Source organism: Musa acuminata, chromosome BXJ1-3 (assembly GCF_036884655.1).
Source record: "Musa acuminata AAA Group cultivar baxijiao chromosome BXJ1-3, Cavendish_Baxijiao_AAA, whole genome shotgun sequence".
In the NCBI taxonomy this organism is placed as follows: domain Eukaryota; kingdom Viridiplantae; phylum Streptophyta; class Magnoliopsida; order Zingiberales; family Musaceae; genus Musa; species Musa acuminata.
Window position 1 is genome coordinate 1416288 of NC_088329.1, and position 26806 is coordinate 1443093.

At 41.3% G+C, this 26806-nt stretch overlaps 3 protein-coding genes across 7 annotated transcripts; all 3 read left to right on the forward strand.

The window, feature by feature from the left end:
* Positions 1–396: 396 nt before the first annotated feature.
* On the forward strand, positions 397–3936 carry LOC135615374 (sm-like protein LSM1B). Of its 2 annotated transcripts, none has more exons than XM_065113788.1 (5): positions 397–819; positions 2432–2500; positions 2585–2700; positions 2793–2855; positions 3647–3936. In XM_065113788.1, the coding sequence occupies exons 1-5, from the start codon at positions 759–761 to the stop codon at positions 3722–3724; spliced, it is 387 nt and encodes a 128-aa protein (XP_064969860.1). In that variant the 5' UTR covers positions 397–758; the 3' UTR covers positions 3725–3936. The 2 variants fall into 2 exon arrangements, with proteins under 2 accessions (XP_064969860.1, XP_064969865.1); XM_065113793.1 differs by lacking the exon at positions 397–819 and adding an exon at positions 1061–2299.
* Positions 3937–5678: 1742 nt separating this feature from the next.
* Positions 5679–7152, forward strand: LOC135615412 (protein TIFY 10a-like). The gene is made up of 5 exons (XM_065113873.1): positions 5679–5916; positions 6074–6233; positions 6389–6555; positions 6649–6706; positions 6831–7152. The coding sequence occupies exons 1-5, from the start codon at positions 5784–5786 to the stop codon at positions 6940–6942; spliced, it is 630 nt and encodes a 209-aa protein (XP_064969945.1). The 5' UTR covers positions 5679–5783; the 3' UTR covers positions 6943–7152.
* A 4108-nt stretch (positions 7153–11260) lies between these two features.
* On the forward strand, positions 11261–26027 carry LOC135615402 (oligouridylate-binding protein 1-like). 4 transcript variants are annotated; one of them, XM_065113852.1, is made up of 12 exons: positions 11261–11909; positions 12737–12798; positions 13287–13389; positions 20900–20976; positions 21071–21132; positions 21240–21327; positions 21532–21607; positions 21691–21721; positions 22043–22162; positions 24394–24476; positions 24640–24825; positions 25422–26027. In XM_065113852.1, exons 1-12 carry the CDS (start codon positions 11799–11801, stop codon positions 25695–25697), a joined length of 1275 nt encoding a protein of 424 aa, XP_064969924.1. In that variant the 5' UTR covers positions 11261–11798; the 3' UTR covers positions 25698–26027. The 4 variants fall into 4 exon arrangements, with proteins under 4 accessions (XP_064969924.1, XP_064969919.1, XP_064969940.1 ...); XM_065113847.1 differs by having other exon boundaries at positions 11263–11909; positions 24391–24476; XM_065113868.1 differs by having other exon boundaries at positions 11445–11909; positions 24652–24825.
* Positions 26028–26806: the final 779 nt, after the last annotated feature.

Here is a 26806-nt window from a genome sequence, read left to right on the forward strand (position 1 = left end):
CCGCACTAGTCAACCAGTCGGAGGGCTTTCTCTCGTGTTTCCACTCTCGGCGGGGCGCAGGAGCCGCACCAACACACGTGTCGCGCTTTTGCCGCCTCTGCCGTCCGTGACGCTGTCAGTCTCCAGCATCCAATCTCGCCGCCCCCTACTACGTTTGACGTACTCCCGTCTCGTGTACGGCCCACCGTTGTGAACCAATGGGAGCGGCTTCTCATGTGTTTCCTGGCTCCGCCGCACCGAGCATTCGGTTCACGTGTCGTGCTTTTGTCGATTCTGGTTAGTGCGAGGCTGTTCGGTCACCGAGATCTCATCTCGCTACGCCTATTGCGTGTAACGTGCGCTTGAAAGAAGTCATCCATCGACCAGCGACATGGCTAGATGCGATCTCTGCCGTTCATCTCGCATCGTATTTCTTCCCTGTCCATCTCTGCATCGCGTGATCCACTGATCCTTGCAAGAAACCATCCTCCTTTTTCTTGATCTTTCCCTTCCGATTCTTTGTATCTGTTCTTCGTCGAGATAAAAAGGGCGTCGCTTTGCCGGCCAGCGTTCGGATTTTGGGGATTGGGAGTGGATCCGCGGAAGCAAATTTGTCGACGCTAGGGTTTCCAAAGGTTGCATTTTTCTGTGAGGAAATTTGGGGAGATCGTGAGCTAGGGAGTGGTGAGGCAGTGGAGCATCCGGGCCTTCAATGCTACTTGTGGGAGATCTGGAGAAATTGCAGGTGACTTTTAACAGTCCGAACGGGTTGTGGCGCAATGTCGTGGTCGGGACCGGAAGATGTCTTGCTCTCCACCTCCCTTGCGAGCTACCTTGACAGTAATCTTTGGCCGGTTTCTCTTGTTGTGGAAAATCTTTGCATAGTTTTGTTGTGTGATGAATAAGCGGGAATATATTAGTGCTAGATTGGTTATTATCTTTTAGATTTGGACCTTATGTTCTAACATCCGATCTATTTCACCAATCTTGCTTTGGTCGAAAGTTCCGGTTTTGTTGTCTTATTTTAGCCCTCTCGAACTCTCTTGCGAGCTACCTTGACAGTAAGCTTTGGCTAGTTGCTCCTATTGTTGCAAACCTTTACATAGTTTTGCTGCATTAATTTTCTGCAATGAATTGTGCGGAATATCTTAGTGCTAGATTGGTTATCAGCTTTTAGATTTGGACCTTATGTTCTAACAATCGTTCTATTTGACCAATCTTGCTTTGGTCAAAAGTTCCAATTTTGTTATCTATTATATTACCTACGTTTTCTATCTTGCAATTCTTTGTTACTTCACTTTGATTAGTAAGGCAGAACTTGTTATGGATTACAAATATCCTATATATGGATTTTTTTTATTCATCTGATTCGAATTTCTTCCACTGCTTTCTCTTTATTGTGGATAGTGGTCTCATAAGATCTAAGAAGCGACCTGGTTATGTTTTTCCAAGTGTTCATTGTAAAAGTTATGTCAATGAGGGTTGGCTCCAATGCATTCTTGTTTAACTAGCAGGGTTGGTGGTTACTGTTCTTGTCAAGATCAAATATACCTGCAAAAAAAAAAAAGCCCTATTTGACTTGTTTGAATACACAAACTTAATAGTATAGCTATGTGGCTATCATTTAAGGGTTCATTGGTTATATGGTGAATTCGAGTTGCTCGAGTAATGCAATTCCAGACGAGATGTTAGGTTGGAAATTGTTGGGTAGATTTTCTTTTTAAGGATCTCTACAGTCAAAACAGATGGTTGTGTAACTTTATTCAGTTGGTCTACTGTTGGAAATTGTTGGGTAGATTTTTTTTTTAAGGATCTCTACAGTAAAAACAGATGGTTGTATAACTTTATTCAGTTGGTCTACTGACTTAACTTGCGATGACTAGTATATTTTTTAAACTGAAGAAAGTGTATGACCTTTGCACAGCACAAGAACATTTGAAGCAGATCATATATGTTTTTCTGACGTCCTGTTTCTGCCCTCAAATAATCTGACAAGATACTAGTCAAATGCAACTTTCTTTCATGTTCATTGCAATATTGCAGCTTATAGCTTCACTAGGCAGTGACAGCAAAAATATTTGAGTGTGGGATTAGTCTTAATGCATGGAAATATTTATTCCTTGCCCTTGTTTTGCACCTGCAAGAACACATTGATCTCAAAGACCGGTTCCTGGTCTTGATGCATGATGCATGGCATGGTTGGTTGCTTGAAGTGCCTAATTCACTTGAAGATATACCTCTTTTCAATGGTCATTCCAGATTTCATATTTTGATTAATGCAGAGGAAATGATCAAATGTGTAGCCTGCCTGTTTTGGAGGGTATGCACAAAGATAATCATGGAAGTTATTGGATTTAATGTGCAGCCTTGTCTATTGCCTAATTTTTTCAAAGTTTCACTTCACATTTAACAATCTCAACAAGCTTCTGATTGTTGTTTTTCCTTTTCACAGAAAAGCTTCTTGTGTTATTACGTGATGGGCGAAAGCTTTTGGGCATTCTTCGTTCTTTTGACCAATTTGGTATCTATTTATGCTTTTTTTGTGAACAAGAGCTTTATTTACTCACTATAGATATGCTTCAGTGACAATATTTATTGTTTACAGCAAATGTGGTTCTTGAAGGTGCTTGTGATCGAGTAATTGTAGGAGATCTGTACTGTGATATTCCTCTAGGTCTCTATGTGATCCGTGGAGAGAATGTGGTCTTAATAGGAGAACTGGTATTGATATCTCTTTTTTAACTGAACTCACTATTAATTTGTTGGATTCTTGATGACGTTTTGTTTACTGTATGCTGGTCAAAATCTGCAAGGACTTGGAGAGGGAGGAGCTCCCAGCCCACATGATATGTGTTTCAGCTGCGGAGATAAAAAGGGTGAGTTCCATCGCTTGGAACATACTTGTAATCATATACTCTTGTACTGTTGTACATGCTTCTAGAGGCTTGATTAAAATTTTCTTTTTGTACTGCTCTAGATGCCTCTGCATTAATTATCATTTAATGTATATTTGTATGTATTCTTAGATCCCTTCACATATCTTCTATCTGCTTGTTCTTTTCTTGTAACTTCATATGCTGCTACCTTCACTTAGAACATACTTGTAATTGTATACTCTTGTACTGTTGTACATGCTTCCAGAGGCTTGATTAAAAATTTTTGATGTGCTATTCTAGATGCCTCTGCATTAATTATCATGTAACTTAAATGTACTTGTATTCTTAGTTGCCCTCACATATCTTCTGGCTACTTGTTTTCTTCTTGTGACTTCATGTGCTGCCACCTTCATGCAGTTAATAGTCAAGTAGGTTACATGTCGTCCTGCTTGTTCCTTTTTGTTCTGTTATTTCGGACTTGCTTAAAGGATGTGTCAGTATAGTTTGTGCAATGTCAGTGACTTTTGGATAAGCTTCACATGCATGGTCCTGGATTTTTGGGGAAGCTCTCAAAAGCATCGCTCGCAACTGCTAACCATAGCATGCTCTCAGGCCTATTTAATTAGGGTCCAGTGAATATGTTCAAAAGTATAATTAGGACACTTTTGGCTAGTAGTTTATGCTCATATTGCATCTTGAAGATTGTAGTAGCATGTCCTTGTCATTTATTGCTAAGAAAGTATGCTTGAAGTCATTCTTCTAATGATGAGGTTATTGTGCACTTCTAACAGGCTCAAAGAGCTGAAAGGGATGCCACAGATCTCAAAGGCTCTATGAGAAAGAGGATGGAATTTCTTGATCTGGATTAACATCATGCTCTGCAATCCTCACTCATTCATTACCATTTTTGGGGTGCTTCAAAGATCTTGTCTGCAACTTTTATTGCGGTTTATTTCAAAATGGCTACATAAATCCCCTTTGCGATTGTTAGTTCTTCTGATAAAATTGAAAATTAGGGTTTGTATGATTGCTTTTTGTTCTGGTAATTAATCGAAACTTGATTGAAAGTTTCATATTTTCATTCTGCTTCCTGATTGTTTGACATTGAAGTTCATCATGATGATGACTGGCATTTTGCAATTCTGATGTTTTTGAAATGGTTCTCATGACATGCATAGTTATTGTGATTGAACAGTATCTTTTCTGCATTTAGACTCATCTGAGTGATTTAGGTAGATTGAAGTGTTGGAAGATTTCTTGAAGTTTGACATTTTGCACATGCAGCTAATGTAATGAACAACTCAATTAATTTCTTTTTATTCTGTAACTCTTTCTAAGTTGGACAGTGCAGACACTAAATCTTTGTGTTCATGTCTACATAATTATTCTAAAATTATGATATATTTATAAAAAAAATATTTTATCATGATTAGAACATAAAAATATTTAAACATTCTATAATAATATGGTAAAGCAATTTAATCATAATTAATTGTTGAATCTACTTTTTATGTTGCATTTTTGGTTTCCATTAAAATTACTCATAAACTAGATATGCTCAATTGATTAAAAAAAAAAGAAAATGGGAGTGTGTCTCCCTTCTCCCACATGATCCTAATTGTCCACATAAAAAGCATAATCTCTACCGAGGATGACATAATTCAAATAGGTAAATATTATTGGGAGAATTAAAAAAATATATATAATATCTTAGATTAGTGTCATATTGAAAATGAGTAAGATTAAGATTAGTGTCACTATTATCAATTTCAATTTAAGCATTTTGATCAGTGATTTACATCAAACAAAGTTGATAGGCTAATTAGACTAGTTAGACCATCATATTCGGATTATGACAAAAAAAATTTTAATTTATTTTATATTAAGAGTTTCTTCTTTATATATATATATATATATATATATATATATATATATATATATATATATATATATTAACATGATTATATATATTACACAATCGTATGCCTTCAGAATATTTTTTTTTCTAATTTTTATAAATTTAAAATTTTATATTAATTATATTTTATTTAATTTTTTAGACTGATTTTTAATTTATTGAACCAAACCAAAGAGAGTATAAAGAGAGAGAAACGAAAAGAAAGGATGTGTAATGTTAGGATTTTTGAAAAAAAAAAACATAAAAGCCTAAAATTTTTCTAAGAATTCACCTATGATTGTTCAGATTGATTGAATCATTCACGGAGAGAGAGAGAGACTTTTCTAGTGTGATTTAGTCAGCTAGAATATTCCAGATGATGTTAAGTGTCTCTGACTCGGTAATAGTCAACTTAAACATGATCACGGTGGATACGGTTGTGATCCATCTCATCCCATAACAATTTCTCCACGTTTTCCACGCCGTGCTTCGCTTGCTCCCTCCGTGCCGACACCGCCACCACCGCAATCCAACCTCCAAACAGCCCACCTCACAAAATAAATTATTTATTTTAATCAAAATAAATATATTAGAAAATTAGAAAAAGGTTGAAGTAATCGTCTTGAATGCTCTCTCTCTCTCTCTCGTTTAACCCCATCCACCCACCCACCCCACCTTGTCATTTTCTCCACCTTTTTTCTTTTACTTGTTTAATATAATATTTTTTTATTTTTATATAGTTTTTAATAGTATATTCTATTAAGTCACGTTGTCTAATTCACCGACGACACACGATAGGGGAAGCACGACGCGGCACGGCACCGCAACCACACGACACGAAGCACTGGTCACGTGTTCTAAATCACCGACTCCGCGCGACACGGCAACGATGGCATACTATAAATGAAGATGATGGAAGGCAAAGCGGAGGCAAGAGGCATCGAGAAGAGAAGGAAGAGGGGATATTGGCGGATTTGGAGCTTGATCTTGGGAGGAGCTACTTGCTCGAGAGAGGGAAAGAGACGATTGAGATGGCGGCGCGGAAGCAGGGGAAGACCAACTTCGCCGTCACCTGCAACCTCCTCAGCCAGTACATCAAGGAGAAGGGGAGAATCGCCGACTTGGGGCTCGGGATGGCGCCCCGACCCCAAGACGCCACCAAAGGTGAGAGCTTGCGGTGGATTTTGATGGGAAAATAAGGGTTTTCTTTGTTGGATTTATGCGTTGTTTTTTGCCTTTCCTATCTGATAATTCGGGCTAGAAATTATGGTTTTTTTTGGATAATTATTTTCGAATGATTCATTTCGACCCAATTTTTTAGGCAAATCGGAAGCGTTTCGGCCGCCTACCACCATAAGCCTGTTGCCGGGAGCGGACGTCTCGAGCGGAGAGGGCGAGCAGGAAGAAGGCGTTTTCATGGAGCTGTTTCCCGAGCGTGCCGGCTTCGGCCCCTCCCATGCGGCGGTGCCGGAAAATGCCAGGTCCGAAATCTTCACCCGGTTCTAGATTCACGTCGATCCATGATTGTGCTCGTTGTCTGTCATTTCATCGCATGTTCTACTTCAATTTGATGTTCGTGAGCAAAGAGAAAGATTGAAGGTGTTCAGGTCAGTTCTAATGGTTGCTTGTACTGCAGGGAACAAGAAAGAGCCCCACTCACGATCTTCTACGGAGGGAAGGTGTTGGTGTTCGACAATTTTCCACTCGAGAAGGCCAAGGATCTGTTTCAGCTTGCAAGCAGAGGGAACTCAACTGCACAAAACTTTGGCAATCTACCAAGAACAGCACAGCCTAATCTTTCTTGTAATGAGTCTCTCCACCTTGTTGTCAAAATTAGCATGACACCAGCTTTGCAAAGCCACAAGTTAGTGATGTTGTTGTTTGGTTGAACTGCAGATCTTCCTATCGCTAGAAAGGTTTCGCTCCAGCGATTCCTCGAGAAGAGAAAAGATCGGTAGGTGATATAATTGTCTCATGGTTTTCCAAGCGGAGAGGAAATATTGCTGAATTATTCTTGTTGGATCTATTGTCGCAATGCTGTGTCGACTAACTTAATACCTCTTGAAACAAATTTTCAGGATCCATTCAAGAGCACCATATCAGGTTTCATCCTCTCCTGGAATGGTCACTCCTGTGAAGCAAGAGAACAGATTATGGCTTGCCTTGGGTCCTCAGGAGGCTAAGCTCTGAGCACAGCAGATAGGAGATCATGCCAAGCTCAAATGATGCCCTGCTTGAAGAAAACCACTGTAAAAACTTTGTATCGTTGTCGCTGATGACTTAGATTTCTGAATTCTTTCTTAACACTCTGTAGCTAATTTTTCCATATAGAAATCAAGGAAACTTGTGAATGTACATCCACTTATTTCAGATTTTGCTAGCAGGAATGCTGTTCAATTCTGTGCACTGGCTAAAATTGTTCACAAGTGTTCGATAAATCTAAACTCCTAAGTTTAGATCTATCGCCAACCGAAAATGCAAGTCTGCCATTTGTCACTATATTTTCTCAATTAATACAGTCTCTGTGAAGTAAGAAAAAAGTTCTACAAGTTCTGTTCAACAGGTCCATGTGATTCAATTTCTATCAGACTTAGTTCTGATTCAGTTTAACAGAGGGGAAAGAGACCCAATTGCTTATCCCCTTAGTTCTGATTCTTTGTTATTAACAGTTTTAGATAAATGTGTAGCTTAGATATATTTGTATGCAGGTAGAAACAGAGAACCTGTAGAACATCAAATTAGGCCAAATGTGGTTATGGATGTGAGTAAATGATGAAAAAGATGACCATAATTATTTGATGAATGAGGAATTAACTCTAATTTCCAACAAATAATCCATAGCATTGAGTTTATCCATCAAGAAAATGATTAATCCTTTAGCTGCTAGTAAGTTCTACTTATCTTTTCATCTTCTGTGTGCTGCCAAGAACAATTATCTTCTATTGGAACCTAAACTTTGACCCTTTTCGATTAGGGTCAGCTTCTTGAGAGGACAAACCTACATTTATCTTTTTCTGTGTCTGCCAAGAACAATTATCTTCTATTGGAACCTAAACTTGGCCCTTTTCAATTAGGGTCAGCTTCTTGAGAGTACAAACCTACAAGCATGTGTTTGATTAGGCTTTAATTTTACCAAACAAGTCATGCCTTCATACAAATTTACAATTGAAGAATCGAAAGACAGATGAAATGGTGTTGGGAGGCCAAGCCTTTCATTTGGGGTGGATCACAAGGCAGCAGGTGATGGGGATGGGTCAGATGACAACTTGTGAATTGTGTGGAAATAGGAGAGGGTGACTATAGTGTCTTTGAATGTTCACCTTCTTCATAAGAAATCTGTCTTTGATTCTTAAGGTTTGATCAAAGGACAATGGATCAAAGTTAGGTAGCCGGCAAATCCCCAATGAATCTTTTGTTTAGTAAATGATCATGTATATATCTAAAATATTCGCGTAGTGATTGTGTACGAAATTTACTCATCAAAAATCGATGGTTCAAAATATCGTTTGATAATTTTTGAAGACGCTAGCTTGAAATCCATCATCACCGCTTATTCTTTACGGAAAAAATAACCACTTGTTAAATAGATCTCAGAATAATTAGGTTCGCTGCTAAACAACCGGGAGATGTTTTAGATCAAGATCCTAAAAGTTCTATGGCAAATCCTTTTGTTTATTGTTCTAATTCTTTGGTGGTCCTTGTGCAATGAACTTGTTAAAACTATTCATTATTAGTATTGTCATCATTTTCCTTCCATAACAGTTGTTTATTGGATTAGGTCAGTTTGCTTTTAGGTAGAAACATGTGAGAGTGAGATACAATACATAGTGACTATGAATCATGAACTTTTTAGGGGTTTCACATGTTTGCTATGTTTTGAAATTGAAGGTGCAACATTAAGGACAACAACATATCCAGCAAACTGCTGTTTGATGTGAAGTTTCTACCAAATATGAGAGACAAAAGGATCTATCTGTACCTGAAGAATCAATGTAGTAGCTAATCATGAAATATAGGTGGAATTGGTGATCTGCTAATCTTTTATGAGGAACAGTACCCTACCAAACATCATTCTCATCCAAAGTTTGTGTGTCAGCTAATTATCCTTAATGAAAGAAATTGATCTTTTTCATTTAATAGTCTGAAACAACCATTTGATCTCAAATTAACATGTATGAATGGCTGAAGCTTTATAAGAAATCAGGTGTTCAAAATTCAGTCAGCACCTAAGTTGCTCCTATTCTCATCCTGATATCTACATGAACTTCGGTGGTTGCAGTGTTCTGTAAAGGTTGCAATTATTAGTCATATATAATCAAGAAAAAAAAAGAAGTAAATGCTTTTGACAAAGCAATCAGCAGATCAGCAGTGACATTGTTGTAGATCATGAATGTTTGGTCTATCACTTAGAATTGGAGTTAAACTAATGGATTTCTAATCTTTAAGATGGTTCAGTGAATTGTTTTTTCATCAAAAATGAGAAAATATGGCCCAAAAAAGGGTCATAAATAGTGAGGAGCTTATCATGTGGTAATCTGACATAATTCATGGTGGAAATATCCATCTTATGGTCTTTTCATAAGAACACAAGAGTGACATAATTCACCTTCCAAAATTTTCTTGCATTAATCCATATATTATGTATTCAATACTCTCAAATTCTATGCATTTAGCTTATCCTAACTTTGTCCTCTCAAATTTACGGGCTAATTACATATTACTCACTATAGTCGGACCTCTTTAGTATCTCGATCTCTAAGCTTAAAAAATTTATATTGTAATCTCTATGGTTATGAAAGTGAAACATCTAACTCTATTTATCCTAATGTCGTCAGTTTTATCGACGAAAGCACAAAAATGTTGGGTAAAAAGGTAATTTTAACTTTCCAATTACATTTGCGGTGGTGGCAGACGACAACATCGATGGGGTCGCAGGTGGATGAGGTGGGAGAGCGACGGCGAGAGATGAGGCAAAAGGAAAGGAGAAAGAGCACGACGTAGATGCTAACACTCTGCATCTGCGGCGGTGCCGCTCGACAGTGGCGTTAGCTCCGACGCGGATGAGAGTGGCGAAAGGGTCACTCGACATTTGTATTGGCATCAACGCAGATGCAAGTGCCAACGCAGGTGTAGAGTGTCGACATTTGTGTCATCCTCTTCCTCCTCTCCTTTTGCCTCATTTGTCGTCGTCGCTCTCCCTTCTCATCTACAATTGTCACCCACGGCCCCCAGTGGCGTCACCATCTGTCATTATTAAAAATGATTATGACGTTGAAATTATTCTTTTGCATATCGTTTTTATGCTTTCATCGATAAATCTAACAGCGTTAGGATAAATGGAGTTTGATGTTTCACTTTCACAACTATAGGGATTCTAATATAAATTTTTTAAATCTAGAGATCAGGATACAAAAGAGATCTAACTAGAGAGGGTAATATATAATTAGCCTCAAATTTGGTTATGATGTATGTTTACTTATTAATCAAGATGTCTGACACCAAAAAAAACAAAAAGGTATCTAACTCACTAGAATGGTAAATTAATATTCAAGTATAATTCTTTTTCCTAATCCTCTGTATTATAAGATACAGAGATTAGTGATGGCCCAAATTAAGATAACTTATCTTCTTATGATATGGCTGTGATGGATATTTCAAGTTTTAATTGTTCTTAGATTCCAGGGATCAGAAAATTTAAGTAGGGTGCTGTACATAGAAAGTCTCATGTATTCTGTGTATCCATTATGGTACTTCAATGCATGCATCAGTGATCCATTGAATATGGTATTTCTAGCATCTACTTTGTGGGGCTCTATCTTTTTGATATCATCCTTTAATTGTTGGGTGTGAGATTAAAAACATGATCTTTTAGGTCTTCTCACACCTTACCTTGAGTACATCTACAGTATCATTATATGATACTCCTTTTCCCAATTTTCCTTAGATGTAAATTCTTCAACTTAGAACATCAAATTTGATGGTTTCAGGATCTGCTAATCATCATCTATAAGGAATCATGAATTGTTGGCATTTTGACAAAGCATGGCTTTCTACAGGAGGCAAACAGCTTACCATTTGGCAAAATTTATATTGAACACAATATATGAGAAGTATGTCAATATTCCAACTTGGATGTTTTTTGTGGATTGATTGTAGCTCTAAACTTCTGCATATAGCATTTTATGACCATCAATAGTACCATGTGACCTGGAGAGATCCTTGTCTCAGATGAACAGATTCTTGTCTCAGCTCATTCAGGAATGTTGGTGTTCGTGCCATGCCAAAGATTTCAATTACCAGTTTCTTTTGCATGAATTACTGTGAAATGCAGCTTTTGTCTTACTTATTTTTACTTGAATGATCTCATGTAAATGTTTACATGATTCAAGAGACTTCTCTGATGAATTCAACCTTGAACCTGTTCTGATACTGCCAGTGTCTTCTTTAGCTTGTTTCTGATTTCTTTCACCATGAATTCCTCAGCTCATCCAAGAACTTCAATCTCCTTGGGATGTTGGTGTTCATGCCATACCAAAGCTTCTTTTACCAGATGCAGAAAACCATGAACTTCCTAAACGATCTCTGGCTCTTTCTGATCTCTTGCTACGTTTCCTTCACTCCATTTCCTGATTCAACGTGTAATTCCTGTAGAAAAATGATGCAATCTTCACAATTCTTCTGATGGAATGCGACAATGCTGTTCTGTTCATACTCTGATCTCCGAGAGGAAGAGAAGCAGAGCAGTAGTAGTTATTAGCAGGGGAATGCCTTATTACCACGTGACTGGCACGTGGCATAGTCAATGGAGCGGGCACGGGACGGCCGGCTTTGTCTCCTCAAACGCTCGCCTCCGTAGCCCTCGTTTTCCACCTCCCCTTCTCTTCGAGCCCTATCGATCTCCTTTCAGCCCCCTTCTTCTTCTTCCACTTGGAGGGTTTCTTTCTTCGCCTCTTTTCTTCGTCCGTGAAAAAACTAGCATTATCTCCCTCGATTCGATCGATCTGGAAGCGGATTGGTGACGGAGGACAAGCCTAGGGCGAGGAACGATGCAGCAGCAGAGGCTCAAGCAGCAGCAGCAGGCGTTGATGCAGCAGGCGCTCCTCCTCCAGCAGCAGCAGTCCCTCTACCCCCACCCCGGCCTCTTGGCCGCGCCTCAGGTTGCCCTCGAATCCCCTTCCGGGTCCATCTCGGAGGTTGGATTAAAAATTTGCATCTTCTCTTTTGAGCATTTCGTACTCGCTCCGGTGGGCGGTGCTTGCGGAGGATGGTTGTTTTAGGGTGGAGGCGAGGGTGTCGTCGACGTCGGTTACAAAGCTAGGTTTTCCTTTAGTGGATTGCGCTATACGTTCTTTATTATATGTTCGTATCGAAGGCGTGCTGCGGTAAATTGCTCTCTTTTGCGGGTTATTGGAAGCGTTATTAGGTAGCGACTTGGGAAATTAGGGTTCGCAAGAGATGCCTTATACCAAGCGTATTGAAAAGCTTGGTGTTCTTGTTTCTTTTATTCTGAAACCCTCAAAGTTCTTGGCTTAATTTTTGTTGATTTTAAATTTAAATTCAATTGTTGGGGCGGAGGGGCACTGGTAGTTGTGCTGTTAAAAGTCAAAGCTACCTCAGAAATCATATGAAAGTCAGATTGATCACTTATATTCAGATTCATTCCGTATTTTGGATTTCATGATCGTATGCGCTTGTGTCTATATATATATATATGTTTTGAGTGGAGCTTAGTGTAAATTCTTGACATAGTAAATGTGATTCCTTTTGCTGTGGAAATGAATGCAAGTAAGCATTAGGAGATGCTTTTTAGGACTCTGAATGTTTTTTCTTCTTTCTGACTTGTGTTAGCATATTTTAGTGGAACCTTTTGTTACATCATTGCGAGGTGGTGGGCTTAAGACTACTGTAGTTTTAAGGTGGTCTTTTTATTGTTTGTGGGGGCTCTGTTTTTTTTTTTTTGTTTATTTACATTTCTATTTTGCAGATAGAGCCAATTCTAAGTGGGAATCTGCCTCCTGGATTTGATCCCAGCACATGTCGCAGTGTGTGAGTGTCGCTAGGGCTTTTTTTGTTTATCTTTTGTGTATATATTTGTAGCCTTTTTGCATAGGCATATGCGCTCTATTTTCTGAACTATGTATAAGTGGGATGATTCCTACCTTCAGTTTGTGCATTCTTTAGCTTGTTTTCAGCAAATTGTTGCAGTAGTTTTATTGACTTTCATAATAATATTGATTGGTACCTTCGTTTACAGATGGCATCCTCAAAAGCTTGAGACTCGTTTATTTTTTGACCTGTTTTATGGAGTCAAGAAATCAAACATGACTATTTTATTTTTACCATGTAAAAAATCCTGGTTTTCTATTAGAAGCAGTCATACTATATGTGAATTTAGACTGCAAGAGTCCACAAATTTTTATGATTAGTGATGTGCGATGTGGATGGTGTCTGAAAATTTTAATTTCCGCCTCCTATGGTGATTATTTGTTCGATTCTGATTTCTTTCTTGCATTATTGTGTATGAATAAATACAGGTATGTAGGTAACGTTCATCTTCAGGTAACTGAAGCTCTTCTTCAAGAGGTTTTCCAAAGTACTGGCCTTGTTGAAGGATGCAAGCTCATTAGAAAAGAGAAGGTATCTTATATCCTCCATTTCAAGATAGGTATTTGGTAGAAGTGCTTATACTGTTTAATTTTGTTGAAATTTAGTTGTTAGTATTGCAATTTCAGTATCTGCATCAAAGGAATAGCTTGCTTTATTTCTGAACATGATCCATCACCCACATATTTTGGCCTCCATAAATTAGGGTCCATCTTTTAGGACTGTCATGCTAGTAGTCATGAGTGGGAAATCACACTCTTCAAGGTTTTGCCTTTTCAGAGACTGGAGCCATATTGTTCCCCTATTCAATCACTATGGTACTAGTATCATACCGTACCTACAAATGATGCAGTTGGCACCTTGATGGTGTCAGACTAATAAAGAGGTTTTTCCTGTTTTAACTATAATAACGATGCAACTGTAGTCAACTACCTTACAGAAGAATCAGAGTAATGAAACATGAAGTATAAACAAGTGAAGTACCTTATATCTTATTAGAGTCAGTTGGGATGGAATGTTCATGGCCTAGCACATCCATGGCCTTACATGTGATGCTTGCATTATCATTCTTCTTAAGTATTTTGATTTGTAACTTTCACATATTGGACATGTAAAATCTTAAATATTACCAGTTGCTAGAAATAGTTAACTCGTCAAGAACTTTCTAGCAAAGCAGTTGAAAGTGCATCATAAGATTGTTTGGATGTGGCTAAAATCAACATGGCTAGTTGCTTGCCGCTGGAAGTGCAAAATATAGTTAACTAGAAGACAAAGAAAAAGAGGAACATACACAACTTCTTTAAAAAATAATCAGAAACAAAATATCAAAAGAAACCCCATCCTCGTCATGTTATGGAACTGTTTGTTCAGGAAATAAATTTAAATGGAAAAAAGAATGAGAAAAATGAAAGAAGTAGCATTTTACCTGCTGCCATGGGACTTCCAATTGGCATTCAGTGACATGCTGGTATGCATGGACAATGAAGACTGTTTATCTAGAAAATCGAGCTGCAAAATTTGAAGTTCAAGGATTTAGGAGTTCACTGTGAAATGTCTTTGTGCCTCTAGGATGGGATGTCATTGGAACTCTACTGCGGCAGTGTTGGTAGAGGGAGGGAGATAATGGAAAGGGAGATGGAAGTGGAAGATGTGAATTTGCCTTTCGTTGTCAGACTTTCTAGGCTGCTAGTACTAGTTCTGTTGATTTGTGGATGGATGGATCATCAAAAAGAGTGGAATTGGTGATTTGCTGGATTTGGGTCCATGTGGCTGCAGGAAAGTGGTATATAAGATGAATGTTGAGGGAGATCTCACATAACATTGGCAGCATGCTGGCGGAGTGGGCTTTATAGTGTGTTGCCAAAATGGTTGGGTTTCCACTTTTCATTGAAATGATTTGGCCAAAAACGCATGATATGTCAGCTGAAATTGGCTGGAATGTGTATATCCAGGCAGCATGGTACTCACTATTGCTATCCGTGTTATGATCATGGGTTTTCATCGACAGACATCAGAAGGTAACATACGTATACAACTACTGCATTCAGGGCAGCGGCACAGTGTGCTATGCACTGTGGTATGCACGGTGGCTATACTGTCACAACCTGTACTTTATAGTTTCTATTATGGCCAGTGTTCGCCTAGGTGCCCGAGTGAGGCGAGGCAAAGCCTAAGAACCTCATAACAAGTTCGGGCTTGGCGATTCAATGAGGTGCCATTTGGGCGCACTCCTTAGCCCAGGCGTTGGGCGACTTAGGCATGCGCCCGAGCCAAATAAAGCATGGGTTCGGTTGGGCTTTGATTGGGTGAAATCAATAGGAATTAGTTGGTTCAACCAAACCAACTAATCAAGAATTTTCTCTCTCCCCTCTCCCCCCCTTTGCGCTCAACCAAACCAAACCAACCAAACCCCACGGAAGTAACCCTACTGTGAGCCTCCTCCGCCCTATGTCGATGTGTGTAGTGTCTTCCTTCGCCTTACACCGTCGATTACAAGCCTCCTCTGCCATACGCCAGTGTGTGCAATGTCTTCCTTCGGTTTAAATCATCAACCACGAGCCTCCTCTGCCCTATGCCACTGTGTGCAGTGGCTTCCTTCGGCTTATGTCACGGACAAATTTCTAAACAAGGTGTTTGATGTAATGCTTATATCTGTCCGTGTCTATTGGCATGTTCATGCCTTGTACAACATGTAAAGGGGCGGCCGAAGGCTTAATAGTCTCATTTTAGTTGGGTTGGTGGCCTCTTTAGGCTTGTAAATAAAGGTTGTGTCATGTAGACACGTACGAGAGCTTTTCGGTCTGTAATGGACCATTTTACCCTTTGTTGTGCCACTGTTCAGAGCTTGTAAAGTCTGTTTGTAATTTGCTTTGTCTATGAAGTGTTTTTTCGGACATGTTTGCTTGTGGATCCCGTTTGAGGCGTTCTCTTTAACCCGTTCTCTCTTTTGTTGGTCCTAAGGGACAATGGGAGGCTTCGGGGAGGCTGACCTTTGCGGACGGACGCGCAAGGGTGCTGCACGACTTAGGCAAAACCAGCTAAGTCCGTGTCATATGGTATCAGAGCGGGACAAGCACTCATAGAAACACTTGACATGCAAACGTGGGGGACCTAGCGGGGCTGCGTTGAGGGCAGTCAGCAACGCGCGACCGTTTGAGGGAAAACGGGCATGGAGATGTAGGGAAAAGAGTCGCTCAGAAGAGCGGGCATCTAACATTGGCATTCAGAGGAATGGCCAACCCTTCGCGCAAGAGGCACCACGAGAACAGGCAAGCTTGGAAGAATGCGGAGCGCACAAAGGTTGGGATGGCTGAGTTTGAGCTACGGCTCAACGTTGACAACTTTACTTGATGGTGCTCAAGGCAAGCGAGGCGCTTGGCAAAGGACGAGACCATGCAAAGTTGAATGAATTGCTCAGTGACCGAAAGAGTTGTGCAAAACTCACAGAGGTGAGGGGAATTGCTAACTCGAAGAATTTGGTACTCATGCATGAGCTTGTATGCGAACGATGGAATGTTCGTGGCCATCCCAAGGCGACCGAGACTCGGCGCCATGGAGCATTGAAACTTTCTCTTCGGCATGTGAAGGATACGTCCGTAGGAGGCTGAAGTGTGCAATGAGTTCAGCATGTTGCTAGGCCTTGAGGGGCGCGGTGGGGGCTGTATTGACGGGGAGGTGCAATCTAGCAAGTGCGTTTGCAGGAGGCAGAACAATGCACAGTTTGTTCAGCAGATCGGAGTAGTCCAAGGGGATGGTGGTCTCCGAAACGAAGAGAGATGTTGCTCAAATGGGATAGTTATCCAGGAGGGATAAGTACCGGCTCTCCAGTGGGAGAATCATGTGCGACGGACTGCACATGTTGAGGAGGAGTACCTCAACAAACAACAACTCCACGAAGCTTGATGGACTGAGCAAGCGGCGAGGAGTCGTCGCATGATCTCGCTTGAGAGAATGCATTGGTGGATGCATTGCGAGATTAAGTGGGGGAGCAATCCAAAGCAACTCAAATGGAGGCACACTTGGAGTCGATATGGAGATCGGACTCAAGGGAGGGCTGACCCGTGGAATGGTGGGCGCGAGGGCCACCATCGACTCAATGCAAAAAACGAGGAGCGGAGCAACTTGGGTGTAACTTGGCGAAGTACCCAAGCCGCATGAAGGGAGCCAGCATAGAAGTTGGAACATGGAGCAGAGGCACAGTGCTTTCCCTAGACAGAGGTCAAGGACATGAACTCTTGCAGAGACAGGAGTAGAATCATGCTGTTCCATGGGTCCTTCATTCTGACAGAGCGGACTCATCTTGCATGGTGCCAAAGACGAAGGGAGCTTCGGGGCACATGCACCTTATCTCGGAGGAGCATTTGATGGAGGAACTAAGGCGACTCAATTTGCGAAGGCGAAGTTGGGTTCAGAAGGCCTTAGCACGGGGCAAGAGGACGCGGAGGCGGGTACTCTTGAAGAATATGCCATAGTGTTGCCATTCAAGTTGCCATGAGGGAAGCGGTGCGCAGCGGAGATTGTGCTGGTTGGGGCAGAGGCCCAGGATCCAGACAATGGTGCACTAATTGCAGCGAAGTCGGGGGACTTCGGGAGCTACTAGGCGACGGACTGTCCTAGAGTGGTGCTTCATCTAGGTGTGACCCAAGAGTGGGTGGATGAAGGTCGATTGCCAAAGGAGCGAACAAAATCGAAGGTGGAGGAGACCCTACGATGTATTGGCAGAGGCCACACATGGAGGGATCACAATTCGAGTTTATTCCACAAGGATCAGAATGCAATGGAGATGTCACCAGGAGGCGACATGGTGCAGCGGATCGTGGTGGAACAGTTCGTGGCAATGCGACACACACGACATAGTCCCGGGAGGGACTAGATCATATGGAGGTATGATCGGGAGCTACTGGGAGCTCCGCTTTGGTGAACAACACGACGGCAAGAAGGGCTATGGATTCAAGGAGTGAAGGCCATGGTACCGCAGAGGCGGGTCTTCCGGGCGTGCACCGAATTTTGCATCGGATGAAAACCTTGGTCATCAGCATATGGGGGCTGGGTTCCACCAAGGGAAAAGTTCGAATGCAAGTACCAGTGAGTCCCATGAGAGGGACTTGATCATGCAGAGGTATGATCGAAGCAGCTGGAGAGTTGGACTGCTCCAGAGCTCATATTCGCTTAAGGGAGCCCGACAAGTCAGAGGACAAGGTCGAGTAAGCGAACGTTGCTACCAAGGAAGCTAAGGAGAACAGAATCGGTGCAAACCCTACAATGTGATGGCAGAGGCCATGCATGGGAGTTGTAGTCTATCTTTCCATCGACCAAACAGACTGCTTGGAGAACACAGAGGTGTTGAAGCAGGAGGTCGAAAGGGGCGAGGAAGCGACGACAAGTCCAGAGGGACTTAGCTACCCAAAATCAAGCAATCAGTGAGAATGGAGGTGGACTCAGAGGAGTGTCACGAAGGCATATCTACTGATTGTGAAGAAAAGGGATGTAGATGCGAGGCGACGGATAGTAGGGCCATGGGCATGGCAGCGCCATGGTACCGCAGAGGCGGGACTTCCGTCAAAGTCATTGATCCCTTGCTCTCACGGAGGGAGAGCGCTTGGTCGTGAAAGGGGCCGAGGAGGTGGAGCATGCAGAGGCAATCTCCAAGTACCGAGACAAGGCTGAAGGGCAGAGGCCAAGAAACTTCGTAAGACCGGTGTCAACAGGTTTCTCATCAAGATAGCCGTAAGTGAAGGACTTCGGGTCATGCAAGAGTGCACGACCAAGGAACGAAGCAGGCAGTACGTGGTGCTGTACCTTTGCTACTCAGTGGAGTAGGCGGCAGGGTTGATGGAGAAGACGGTACAATCCCAGAGGCGACCTCATCTATCAGAGAATTACTCCAAGTTGGGGTGAAAACTTCCTGCATTCCAGAAGTTCAATGGCATTGAGAAGGTGAATCACAGTAGCTAACTCAACGCAAGGAGTGCAAACACTTCAAGTGCTTCAGAAGTGTGAGCAAAGAGTAGGCGAAGGCCAGTAACCAGCTCGATGCATGAAGTACAACCTCGAGGAGGCGGGCGAAGTCAAGTAACCTTTGCCTTCTCAACTCTTAAGAGAATGGGCGAAACCGAGTACCCCAGTTCTCTTATCTATCCAGCAGAGGAGCTCTGCACAAGTTCAAAGACCCTTCGAAGATAATGGAAGACAATAGTTGTCAAATCCTCACCAACGGTGATCAGTGCTACTGAGAGTAGATTGTCCGCTTCATTTCCCAACGAAATGCCAATCGAAAGCGGAAGTGATGCGAACCTACTTGGATGTGACAACTAACTGAAAGAAGAGTCAATGAGCAGATTTTGTGGAGGAAGGACCCAAAACTTCAGAAGTTTGTGAGGCGATGCTCGTTAAAGCTCCAACAAGCATCCACCCAGTTCAAGCAGCATGTGGAAATTTTGAGAAACTGGCGCAGTAAGAATGGTCTTTTCCTTCATTTGGTGGATCCGCAGGAATCAACGAGGATCAATACAACTCAGCCAACCCCACACCAGAGTCAGAGTCATTGGCGAGTTGAAGCAGCATGGCGGATCAAAGGTTCGACTACTCAGAAACAGCAGCGGAGAGCAGCTGGGAACCAGGAGGCGCATTGCAGCTGGAGCAGAAGATTGAAGACTCAGCAAAGGCGAAGAGTTGCAGGGTTCACAAAGGCTTCGACGAGGACGTCGAAGGGATAAGTGGGGGAGAATGTCACGGACAAACTTCTAAACAAGGTGTTTGATGTAATGCTTATATCTGTCCGTGTCTATTGGCATGTTCATGCCTTGTACAACATGTAAAGGGGCGGCCGAAGGCTTAATAGTCCCATTTTAGTTGGGTTGGTGGCCTCTTTAGGCTTGTAAATAAAGGTTGTGTCATGTAGACACGTGCGAGAGCTTTTCGGTCTGTAATGGACCATTTTACCCTTTGTTGTGCCACTGTTCAGAGCTTGTAAAGTCTGTTTGTAATTTGCTTTGTCTATGAAGTGTTTTTTCGGACATGTTTGCTTGTGGATCCCGTTTGAGGCGTTCTCTTTAACCCGTTCTCTCTTTTGTTGGTCCTAAGGGACAATGGGAGGCTTCGGGGAGGTTGACCTTTGCGGACGGACGCGCAAGGGTGCTGCACGACTTAGACAAAACCAGCTAAGTCCGTGTCACTATGTCGATGTGTGTAGTGTCTTCCTTCGCCTTACACTGTCGATTACAAGCCTCCTCTGCCATACGCCAGTGTGTGCAATGTCTTCCTTCGGTTTAAATCATCAACCACGAGCCTCCTCTGCCCTATGCCACTGTGTGCAGTGGCTTCCTTCGGCTTACGTCATTGATTGCGAGCCTCCTTCGCCCTACATTGCTGTGTGAAGCTTTGTTTGTTCGCCTGTGCAGCTTTCATCATTGACTAGCTTCATTCTGCTATTGATTGCCACCTTTCTCCACCCTAAGCACCACCACACTTGTGTGAACCTTGCCTGAGTTGGAGAACACAACCTTCCTCCGCCATGCGCTGCTGCCTTCCTCGATGCCATACTCCACAACCTTTCGCCAACTGGTTACTTCTCCATCTCTTCTATCTTAGTCTATAGGTAACAACAACAGCTTTGTGAAATGATCTCCTATTTTCTGCACTAGCTTGAGCACTTCGTTTAATACTCTCTTATTAATTGGACTTTGTTAAAATGTTAGGAACTTGTAAACACTTTTAGGTGGGTACACTGTTAGGAGTTAGGACATAACAGTACACTGTTAGGTAGATAACAAGAACACCTCGCTTTGGTCGCTCGGTATATATTTTTTAAATTGTAAATAAATAGTAGGTATACATTTTTTGCATTTTAATATTTGGGAGCGCCTAAGCAAGTGCCTAGTGCCTCGGGACTTTTGGTACCTTGGTGCCTGGCACTTTCGAAAACACTAATTATGGCATGATAATTACTATACAGTATGGTGTGATACTGACTGGTCTTTTAATCCATGTTGTTTAAAGTTTAAACACTCTGATCTGCTCATCAAGTATTGTTTTCATTTTGCAGTCATCATTTGGTTTTGTTGATTATTATGATCGCCAATCAGCTGCGCTTGCAATTATAACACTTAACGGGAGGCAGCTGTAAGTTGTATAATCAAGTTTTGTTGTATGTTATCTTTTTTTTTTTTTTCGTGTTGTCTCTTTGATAGTACTTGTCATGGTTGGAACTTTGCAGCTTTGGCCAACCTCTTAAGGTTAATTGGGCATATGCGAGTGGGCAAAGAGAGGACACATCAGGTTGAAATTTCCAATCCTTTCTTTTAAAAAATTTGTGCTGCAGTGCAGATTGGCTTATCGTATGGAAAATTGCTGACATTATAATGCTTTTTATTTGGCATATATAGGTCATTATAACATCTTTGTTGGTGACCTTAGCCCTGAGGTCACAGATGCCACCTTGTTTGCATGCTTCTGTGTGTATACAAGCTGCTCGTAAGCTTTCATGACCCTGACATTTGTTTTCATAATGTTGTTGTTTTGGAAACTTGTTAATTTTCAATTTCTTCTTTTGGTTTCTTTTATGGTTAGCTGTGTAGATAGTCAGTCTATAACCTTGCCCTTCTCCCTTAATGTTTATGAAAATTTGTCTTTTCATCCTTGATATCACATGGAGTTGTGTTTTTCCTTTTGTTGTAGAGATGCAAGGGTCATGTGGGACCAAAAAACTGGGCGCTCAAGGGGGTTTGGTTTTGTTTCTTTCCGGAATCAACAGGTCAGTTGATCAGTTGATAATCAGCTTCAGATCATCCAGTATGGAATTTCCTCCAAAAAGTTTTTTGACTATTATTTTGACAGGATGCTCAAAGTGCCATAAATGACCTAAATGGTGAGTTGCTCTTTGTCAATTTCTTGTCATTACTTCTTCAGTGAAGTACCAATCACTAGTATCAGGCTGCTTGCTTCATAGTTCAAGCTTCTGTTCACTGGTTGATGTTGATGTTATCATGTTAGCATCATTAAGATTGTTGCTGTTTCCCATTGCATATATTACATACATTCAGATAAATGGGCCTTTTTTTAATGTGAATGTACTTTATGCTTCTTAAAGTAAGAAAGCAGCTATGGTTAACTAGTTATAGTCATCTGACTGGCAATTCTAATGTTAGAAGGTTGTAAATTTGAACAATCTTATATTGACATTATGTAGGCAAGTGGCTTGGCAGTCGGCAAATCCGTTGTAATTGGGCTACTAAGGGAGCTAATGCTAATGAAGACAAACAAATATCGGATTCGAAGAGTGTGGTAGATCCAACAAATGGATCTGTAGGTGGGTGCCACCATGAACTGGTGCAGTAGTTATATGTAATAAATTGTTCTTTTGAGTTATGCAGTTGTATTTGTCAATCTGCTGTCATTTTTTATAAGTTTTGTGTCGAAAGATAATTAGAAATGTCCTTTCCTTTTCTTTTTTGCTTTTTAGTAGGTTAGGGTGTTAGCTCTCACAAACTATGCAGTGTTCATGATAACAATGTATAACAATTATAAGTCATACTGAGTTGAACTCATTCCTTTGTACGGATAACATCTTTACATGGTTTTGTTGAGGTGGCCTAGTAAGTTACTTTGATTGTGTGGTGGACTCTGATGCTTTTATGATATCTGTGTATTTCGTGTGTTTGTCATATTATTTAGTTTTAGTAAAGTGGTCTAAACTGTGCTGTACTAAGAAAGTTGTTCTTGTTGAATGGTTGGCATAGATTTTTTTCCCCAAGCATGTTAGTTGTTCATCATTAAAAATTACCATGATAGATGATAAGTTATTTCTGTACATTTGTAAGTCATGGGCAGGGTTCCATTTTTTATGATATTCTAGTGTTGATTTTGCTGGCTTGGTTTGTGGTTGTAGAGGCTGAAGCAAAATTTTGATGGGTGCTTTTTATCAAAATTTTCCTGCCCTAGGGTAAAGCCATTTAGAGAGTTAATTACTCATATCATCTTGACAAGATCCATAAGGTAATATATTTTTCTCCAGTACCAGTAATATTGGGACTTTCCAGTAATAGAGTGACCATTAATAGCCAAAGTATTTTCTTTGTTGCCAAGGATTAGAATGACCATTCTTAGCAATAAGGTTTCTTAACCAAAGACCATTAGACTTGATAGTGCGAAGAACTCTTAAGGCCTAATCCACCATAAACCTTAGCTGTAGATACCTTTTATTAACTTATGTGATTTGTTTACTCCAGGAAAACTTTTCTACAAGTGTGAACAGTGATTGAAAGGGGCGCTCGCCTAGGCGCTTGGGCGAGGTGAGGCGAGGCCCGAGCGCCTCGCTAATGTCCCAGGCGGCGCGCTTCAAACAGGCGTCGCCTGGGCGCTCGCCCGAGCCCAGGTGCTGGGCGCTTCGGGCGAGCGCCTGGGTAAACCAAGGCGACCGAACCAGGATTTTAGGTCTGGTTCGGTCCTGGTTCGGTTATTAGTTGGTTCAATCGAACCAACTAAATCGATATAACCCTTACCCAACCCTAACCCGCTGCCGCTCCCGATCTCGCTGCTCGTCGCTCCTGCTCCCGCTGCCGCTGCTCGTCGCTATCGCTGCTCGCGCCTCCCACTGGTCGCGCCTCCCGCGAGCCCTCCAGCTGCTCGCGCCTCTCGCGAGCCCAGTCGCGAGCCCTCCCGCTGCTCGCGACTCCCGCTGCTCGCGCCTCCCGTGAGCCTTCCCTCTGCTCGTGACTCCCGCGAGCCCTCCCGCTGCTCGCGCCTCCCACGAGCCCTCCCGCTGCTCGTGCCTCCCGCTCCCTTTCCCTTTCCCGCCGTCGCTCGCCGCTGCCGCCGCTCCCTTTCCCTTTCTTAATTTAATAGCATATTTTTATTTAAAATTTTAAATAATTATATTTATTAATTATATTATATATTTTTATATTTTAGCGCCTCGCTTCGCTCGGGCGAGCGCTTGGGCGAGCGCCTAGCGCCTCGGGCGTTTTTGGACCTTGGCGCCTAGCGCTTTTTAAATCACTGAGTGTGAATGAAAGATTAATGTCTTTAACTGCAATTAATACATCTTAGAAATTAGACATCTTTCTCCAACTAATAACATGCATTTTACTTTTTAGAGTGAAGTGTTACTCCAGAATAACCTCCAATAGGTGTGAATGAAACGATTAATGGCTTTATCCAAGACCCAAGAATTCTTTTGAGTAGGCAAAGCATTCTAGGGCCTTCAGAATGCGAGTACGAGACCTACTGGTACCCTACAGAGCGATGAAGTTATCATCCATGAACATCAACTGAGACATTCTGAGCCCCTTAATATCAAAAGGAATTCTCTTTCCCTATTATCCTTTTGCTGAGTTTTAACATGTTTTGTGTTTGATGATTACTTGAGTTTGTGTTGAATTAAGAAGTCACTTTTTTTTAATGTAAGATGATTACGTACCTCAGTCTGAGGTATTTCAGTTATATGATCATTGCCTTACAGAATAAACAATTTGCTGGAACTGTTGAGCAATTATTTTGGCATGGCATTTTGATTTATTATATTTTTTTCCTCTGCAGAAGATGGCCAAGACAATACGAATGATGATGGTCCAGAGAATAACCCACAATACACAACTGTATATGTTGGGAACCTTGCTCACGAGGCAAGCATTCAGCTCTCTGTTTTGTTCTCTCTCCTCCCATAGGAATCAGACTTAACTAATATCAAAAGCTTGTCATAGATGTTTGATTGTGTCATTGTTGGCTTTGCAAGTTAGGAGTATGTTTTCTGGGAAGGTCATTTTTCTGGTTTTTGTTGAGATGTAGTATTACTGCCAGGTTACCCAACTAGATCTCCACCGCCATTTCCATACCCTTGGTGCTGGAGTGATTGAGGAAGTACGTGTACAACGTGATAAAGGGTTTGGTTTTGTGAGATACAGCAACCATTCTGAAGCTGCTCTGGCTATTCAAGTGGGGAATGGTCGAATGCTCTGTGGGAAGCCAATCAAGGTATGGTTGGATTGTTTTCTGTCTTGTAACTGTGAATTTCAATGCATACTCTTTGAGATATATCTGTGGATATGACTAGTCTGAATTCTTCAGATGTTGATGCTTTGGGGATTACTCCATTTGAACTGGTAGCTGTTAGTGTGACATGATGTTTTTGATACATTGAATTACTCTTATCTGAACAATTAGGGGTTTGACAAGGCTTGTCTTGATGGCATATTTTATTTAGTTCAATCTTCATTTCATGCTACTCTTGTATACTGTTTGGATGAACTTTAATGTTATTTCTCTAATTGTTCACACATATAAACTATACCTTAAGTAGTCTGATACATCATCACCATGTCCTCATTCATATACACTATAGAAGCTGTGGACTGTTGAGTGATGCTATCATCTTGGCTTTAATGGTGTGGGAATATCATCCATCTGTTACCTAACTATCGGAAGTTATGTTCTGCCCACCACTGATGGAATAAAAAAGAATTGATTTACCCTAGTAGTTCTTTTGCGCGAGGTTTATTTTATTGCACATTTTACTGTATATAAATAGATGCTGCATATTTGCTTAGTGCATTTTGTCATTCGTGTGTCAGTGTTCTTGGGGCAGCAAACCAACCCCACCTGGGACAGCCTCCATGCCACTGCCCCCACCTGCTGCTGCATTCCCTGGACTCTCTGCAGCTGACTTCTTTGGTTATGATCGCTCGTTGGCATTGGCTGGCGCAGGCGCAAACCAAGCGTTGATTCATGTTCAGGGCCAGCATGCTCTGAAACAAGCTGCAATGGGGATGGGCGCTGGCGCCAGCCAGGTGATCTACGATGGCGGGTTCCAAAATGTGAGTGCAGCACAGCAGCTCATGTATTACTAGGGCTCGGTCAGACTTGAATTAATCACTGGTTGGAGCTTTTCCATTGTGGTTCATTTTCGTTTTCTTTTTGCACTCATCTTCCTACTATGTTCTGATTTAGTTCTTGTGCTGCCCTTTGTGCTTATGAATGTGTTGCTGCACAATTATGTAGTCACATGGAATGTTGGTAGGGTTTGACAAGACTACTTGGGGAACCTTTTATTTCCTTTTTTTTTTTTTTGTTTCCTCTTGTGTTAATGAGATCTTGAGGGCATTTTTCTTCTCTAGCTTGTATCCTGGATCCTGTGATTTGTGATGGCTAGTTTTCTCTAAGAATTGAATTGTGGTTCAGACTGGAATTTTGATGATATGAATTGTGAACTGCCTTCTGGCAAATAATACTAATCTCGAGGCCATCCTCATGAATAATTTTCTGTACATCAGTGGAGTGAGTATCTTACATGAGAATGGTGGTTGATTTTTCAAGCTGCATGTTTGTAATATATAAAATGGTCACAGGCCCCATATCAATGGTAAGAATCATCTTTTTATGATCTGATCAGGACTAATCACCAAGACATCAAGTAAGACTATCTACATTGATGAGAGTCTCGGTGGCTGATATGGTCGGGTTTGTTGCCGTTACAATGTTTAGTTCATCTTTATATAATGTATTTTTATTTTCAAATTCTTAAGAATTTTAAACAAATCTTAATTTTAGAAATCTTATTACTTCAAATATTGACCAATTAATCAAAGATAGGAGGAGGGGTGTAAGTCAGAGTTTCCATGCTCAATCATAACAAGTTGTGTTTATATATATATATATATATATATATATATATATATATATATATATATAGAGAGAGAGAGAGAGAGAGAGAGAGAGAGAGAGAAAGTGAAACAGGAGATGAAGTGAAAGTTAGAAAAAAAGTCCAATCATTGCTTCCTTCGTCGTAGTGAGCTTGAGGTTGGTGGAAGATCGTTCCTGAGATGAAGATCGTTTCATCGTGTTTACTTGAGGTCATTGCTTTCGCTACTATATATTGATTAGTCCTCTAGAGAACTTTAGGTATTATCGTCCGTGGTCTCTCTTCTAATGGCCAAAAGAAGCAAGTGGGCCTGAGGCT

Coding starts and splice junctions, on each gene's coding strand:
- LOC135615374 (XM_065113788.1), top strand. CDS start 759: ATGTCGTGGTCGGGACCGGAAGATGTCTTGCTCTCCACCTCCCTTGCG. Junction 2,701..2,792: donor TGGTCTTAATAGGAGAACTG/GTATTGATATCT, acceptor AAAATCTGCAAG/GACTTGGAGAGGGAGGAGCT. Junction 2,856..3,646: donor CAGCTGCGGAGATAAAAAGG/GTGAGTTCCATC, acceptor CACTTCTAACAG/GCTCAAAGAGCTGAAAGGGA.
- LOC135615412 (XM_065113873.1), top strand. CDS start 5,784: ATGGCGGCGCGGAAGCAGGGGAAGACCAACTTCGCCGTCACCTGCAAC. Junction 5,917..6,073: donor ACCCCAAGACGCCACCAAAG/GTGAGAGCTTGC, acceptor CCAATTTTTTAG/GCAAATCGGAAGCGTTTCGG. Junction 6,707..6,830: donor CTCGAGAAGAGAAAAGATCG/GTAGGTGATATA, acceptor ACAAATTTTCAG/GATCCATTCAAGAGCACCAT.
- LOC135615402 (XM_065113847.1), top strand. CDS start 11,799: ATGCAGCAGCAGAGGCTCAAGCAGCAGCAGCAGGCGTTGATGCAGCAG. Junction 12,799..13,286: donor CCCAGCACATGTCGCAGTGT/GTGAGTGTCGCT, acceptor GAATAAATACAG/GTATGTAGGTAACGTTCATC. Junction 21,328..21,531: donor TGTGTGTATACAAGCTGCTC/GTAAGCTTTCAT, acceptor CTTTTGTTGTAG/AGATGCAAGGGTCATGTGGG.